Source organism: Salvia splendens, chromosome 14, assembly GCF_004379255.2.
Source record: "Salvia splendens isolate huo1 chromosome 14, SspV2, whole genome shotgun sequence".
NCBI lineage: Eukaryota > Viridiplantae > Streptophyta > Magnoliopsida > Lamiales > Lamiaceae > Salvia > Salvia splendens.
This window is the reverse complement of record NC_056045.1, coordinates 9,535,539-9,540,936: the sequence shown is the minus strand read 5'-3', so window position 1 is coordinate 9,540,936 and position 5,398 is coordinate 9,535,539. Positions and strand designations below refer to the sequence as shown.

The window sequence follows — 5,398 nt, the reverse complement described above, 5'->3', positions numbered from 1 at the left end:
ATTTTTTCTTTCTTCAGTTAAACACACTAGTCAACGATAGTCTAATTCTCCCATAATTTAAGGCAATCCACAATCCTTCCCTTTAATTTCATTTCTTCACTTAATTAATCATGGGCTACACATCAATCTTTACTCCATCTCTTACTCAAGAGATAACACCCACAACCCTCCCTCTCTTTCTTAACTATTTGTCACACCTCAACCTCTTTGACGTATGCATTTATAATAAACAAATACCACTTAAAGTAAGGTAATTACATAGGAATAACAAGACCACCCATGTACTATAACTATACAAAAGAGAACATTTATAAGATGCATATTTTAAAGCATTTTGGATTGTGGTGGGACCCTCTCACTACTACTCTATATGTTAAGCATTTATGTACATGCAAAATGATGAGGAAAAGGTTGTCAAAATGCGTCAGTTGCCGACCATGATAATACGTGGAGTTTGTATAACTCACGTTAGCCAAAAATAGTATTCCATATATCCCGTTAAAAATGAAATGTTTTCCTTTTTTGGATTTCCCATTAAAAACGAAATAATTCCTAAAATAAAAACAACACCATCTATATTTTTTCATCTCTATTACTTTATTCTCTTCTTATTTAGTCATAAAACAACACTACATAAAATTCTATGTAGAAAAACAAATGTTTCATTTCTAATGGGATGGAGGGAGTAATACCTTTTGAAATGATATAGATTTTAACATATAATTGGTAAAGTAAATTGAGGATGAAAGAGAAAATGAAGTGACAATAATGTTAATGAATTGTAACATTCGTATTATTAATAATGTTTATTTATATTATTAAGAGTGTTTATTTAAGTTGTACTCCTATTAGTTGACAGTGAGATTCACAACATATTATATTGTTAATTGTTAGTATGATATAAGATGTAAATTAAATAATGTGTAGTGTATTATGTTGTTTAAAAATTACCTAAAATAAAAAAAAATAGTTGTACATAATTTTAAGGGCATGCAAAAATGAAATTAAGCTCTATTTGTTATTTTTAATGCACGACGTTATTCTATTATAATTTCAACTTTACAAGGTGTGGTCATTGGCTTTTGTAGTGCAAAAGTTTTAATTCTTTCCATCAAGTTGGAGTATAGCACAAAGAATTACCGTAGTAAAATTACAAAGGCAGGTATTAAAGGAAAAAAAATTATTCCTTAGCAAGGCCAAATTTGGCAATAGAGGAATTGGATTGCAGCAATGAAGATGCAGAGTTAGTAGTAGTCTTCAAACACAACCCCTGCATTGCTGATGATGGCTCTCCATTGCAGCTCCTCTTTTCCTGCATCTCTGACCCTTTGCTAATCTCCTCCCTCTCTTGCCTGATCTCCTTCAGCATCGCTGCCACGTCCCTCATTGTCGGCCGGTCCTCCGGTGTCGGATGCACACACAGCATAGCAACTCCTACCGTCTGCATCATCTCTTGAATCTCCACCTCCGTCGTGTGCCTTAAGCTCCGGTCCAGCACCTCGGCTCCCTCCATTCTCTTGCGCCGCATCCAATCCACAATGTGAAGCCCTTCCGGTATGGTGGGGTCTATCGGTTGCTTCCCCGTTAATACCTCGAGCATCACAACTCCAAAGCTGTACACATCGCTCTTCTCTGTGATCTTCATTGAGTACCCATACTCTACACATTACAAAAATGCACGATAAGAATACACATTTTAAGTTATTTTAGGTCAGATAATTCCTATCTAGCAAACGGAAAGCGAGAAAACGGACCAGGGGCTATATAGCCATAGGAGCCAGCGACCGTGTTGGAAGATCGCGTGAAATCCCGATCATGGACGAGCTTGGCCAGTCCAAAATCGGCGATGTAGGGCTCAAAATGGAGGCCGATCAAGATATTATTAGCCTTTATGTCGCGATGCACGATGGGCGGGGTGCAGTCGTGGTGCAGATAAGCCAAGCCCTGAGCAGCTCCGACTATGACTCCGTACCTGACGTCCCACTCCAGGCACCCTCCGTTCCTCCTCTCGTGTAGGAAACTCCCGAGGCTCCCGTTCGGCATGTAGTCGTACATGAGCAGCCGCGTGTTGTCGTTCCAGCAGCACCCCAAGAACTTGACTATGTTCTTGTGTCGTATCGACCCCAGCGTGCTCACCTCGGCCGCGAACGTGTCACGCACCCCGCCCCCCACCGTTGTCGTCGGCCACAGCTTCTTCACTGCGATCACCTCCCCATTGTCCAGCTCCGCTCGATACACAATCCCCGAGCATCCCTTCCCGACCGCGTTCGACTCCACCAGGCACTCCACCACTTGCTCGATTGTGAAATTCAGCTTCTGAAACGGAGTGAACTTCCAAGAAAACGCACCACCACCACCACCACTTCCCAATTCAGCATCCCTCTCATCTCTATTTATTCTCCTAACCCTCACAACCGCCATTGCCCCGACCACGGCCAACACGACCGTCACTGCAGCAAGCAGCGCGATGGCCAGTTTCAGCCTCCAGGGCCACCCCGAACGAGTCATTTGCGCACGGTCTCTAAGAAAGCACGAGTCATGCCCCCGCCCGCACAAGCCCTGGTTCCCGGCCAAATCCGTGCTCGATAACTGCCTAAAAAGCTTGTTATCCGGAAGGTAGCCGGTGAAGTTGTTGTACGAGATGTTCAAGGAGACGAGGTTCACGAGGCCGGAGAGAGGCGTGAGTTCTCCGTCGAGGCGGTTGTGCGAGAGGTCCAAAACAGAGAGCTTGCTCAAAGCCACAATCTGAGGCGGAACTTGCCCTGTTAGGGCGTTCCAGCTCAAATTCAGGGCAATTTCAAGAGCCTCGATCTGAAATATCTGCACCGGAATGCTCCCGAACAGCTGATTCTGGCTCAGCTCGAGCAACTGAAGCCGCGAGCAGCGACCGAGGGTGGCCGGGATTTCGCCCGACAATAGATTGCTGCTGAGCAAAAGCCTACTCAGAGAGAAAAGTTCACCGAAGCTGCTAGGGATTGAGCCAGCAAGTTGATTCACCGAAACGTCCAATTCCTCCAGCTTACTGAGATAAGAAATTGAACTAGGCAGGTTTCCGGTGAGCGAGTTTCCGGCGAGGTTGAGCATCTGCAGCTGGTTGCAGTTGCCGATCTCATCCGGAACAGGACCACTGAGACGGTTGCTGGAGATATCGAGAAACATCAGATTGCTTAGCAATCCGATTCCTACCGGAATTCTTCCATTGATCTTGTTCCCGGCCAATCGCAACCGGATAAGAGACCTGCATTGGCCTATCTCTGGCGGAATAGCGCCGGATAAATCGTTGTAAATCAGGAGAAGCTTGGTGAGATTCGTGAGCTTGAAAATGCTCGGGGGCATGATTCCGGTGAGCGAATTGCGCGACAAGTCCAGCGCCTGGAGGCTGCTGCAGCCGCCCAATCCCCCCGGAATGCTGCCCTCGAGCTTGTTGTCCCACGCGAAGAAGACCTGGAGCTGGTTCAGCGATCCAATTTCCGGGGGAATGGAGCCTGAAATCTGATTGCTGTCCACCTGAAATTGAATCAGGCTTGACGTGTTGGAGAGGACGGCGGGGATTGAGCCGGAGACGTTGTTGCTGCTGAGCATCAGTTCTTCGAGATTGGTGAGATTCCCCAACGATTGAGGAATAATTCCCGTCAATGAGTTCAACGAAACGTCAATCACGACTAAGCTTCTGCAGTTTCCGAGCTCTGGAGGAATGGAGCCGACGAAATTGTTCTGCCATAGCAGCAATTTCTCGAGTCTCTGAAGCTTCCCGAGCTCGCGCGGCAGCGCGCCGGAGAGGCTATTCTCGTACAGATACAATTCCACGAGCTCCGAGCAGTTCCCTATCTCCGCCGGAATCTCGCCGGAGAGCATAGTCGTGTAAAGCGACAGAACCTGAAGTTTCCCCAATTTACCGAAGGAAGCAGGAATTTCACCGGAGATCTTCGTCTCCGCCAAACCTAAAACCTCCAAATTCTCACAATTAGAAATCTCATCAGGAATTCTCCCATCTATATCCTGATTGCCGCCGGCGCGGAGGATTTCTAAACTGGATAGCTTCCCGATCTCGCCGGGGATGCTTCCGCTGAGCCTGTTATCGAACAATAGGAGATTTTTCAAACTAAGGAAGCTGCCAATCTCGGGAGGAATCCTCCCCGTGAGCTGATTAGAGTTGAGAATCAAATCCTCCAGGTTTTTCAACTTTCCGATCGTTGCCGGAATTGTTCCGGTGAGGCTATTGGAGCTCACATCGATCGCTCGGAGTGAAACGCAGTCGCCGAGATCGGGAGGGATTTCTCCGGTGAGATTGGCAGCGGAGATGGTGAGGGTTCGGAGAAATGCGAGAGAGGAGAGATTGGAGGGGAACGGCAACGCGAGGTGGAGAGACCGGATGTCAATGTCCGTCACGAATTTGGCGGAGGAGCAGGAGATGAATGACCAGCCGCAGGGGTCGGGATCGCGAGGGTTCCAGGTCGAGAAGGCGGGAAAAGAGGAGGAAGAGGAGTGGAGCCACGAATAGAGCAGGGCGACCTCGGTTTTCGCGGCGGAGATGGGAGAGAGGGATGTGTGTGAGAGGAGGAGGAGGAGAGAGATGAAATAGTGGTGGTGGCGGCGACGGAGGTGGGAGGAATGCCTCGGCATTGCGGTTGGCCTCAAAATCAAGATGATTTTCTGGGGTTTTGCATTCGCATTGGGTCTCTCCCTTCGCCTCCAACTTTTCTCGATCTCTCTGCTTTCTTTCTTCTATGCCTAAATCTTGTCAAATTCATAATACTATAAATTTGATTCGTTAATTTACAACTATGTGACAAGGAAATGTGTGATTTCACATTTGAGTTACTGAAGTTGGGCATTTTATTCCTCGGGATTCTGTGTTCCGTAGTTTGTGCATTCTGTGTCTTTTAATATTGAGGAATTTAAATTCAGCAGAGAGGTCATGTGGTAATGCATTGTTTTCCTCAATTAATCACTAAAGATTAATGTCTGGGCCATACTATTAAAGTTTGTCTACCCTCGATAACTTATTCTTTCCAAAGTAGAATTTTTCTTACCGGCTTCCATTCAAAATTTTACTGTAATTTCGTTAGTTAGTATACACATCTGAATGTGCTAGTTTAATAGTAGTATTCTTCTTCCAAAAAGGTTAAACCCCAACTCCACGGGTTCCATATCCCAGCCTGACAGTATTTTTTTTAGAGAGGTTTAATTAAGGTATGCAGTGGTCCGCTACGTTAACTCACTGTCTTGACAGAAGCCCACCTCCCAAGGATTCACACTTGTGCCCTGAAGATATTGCAACTACACGGCAGTAGGGGAATCGATCCTTGTCCATTCTTACAACTCTGTCATTCGGAAACCAATTGCGCTACCCATATAGGCTTATTTTCTTGTATAAGAAGTCTTCTTCTCTTCTTGT

The 5,398-nt window shown here is 46.1% G+C and overlaps 1 protein-coding gene across 1 annotated transcript; it reads right to left on the bottom strand.

The window, feature by feature from the left end:
• Positions 1–1,018: 1,018 nt before the first annotated feature.
• Positions 1,019–4,832, bottom strand: LOC121764786 (LRR receptor-like serine/threonine-protein kinase RGI2). The gene is made up of 2 exons (XM_042160810.1): positions 1,755–4,832; positions 1,019–1,659 (listed from the first exon to the last, which is right to left on the bottom strand). The coding sequence occupies exons 1-2, from the start codon at positions 4,621–4,623 to the stop codon at positions 1,181–1,183; spliced, it is 3,348 nt and encodes a 1,115-aa protein (XP_042016744.1). The 5' UTR covers positions 4,624–4,832; the 3' UTR covers positions 1,019–1,180.
• Between the last annotated feature and the right edge of the window lie 566 nt (positions 4,833–5,398).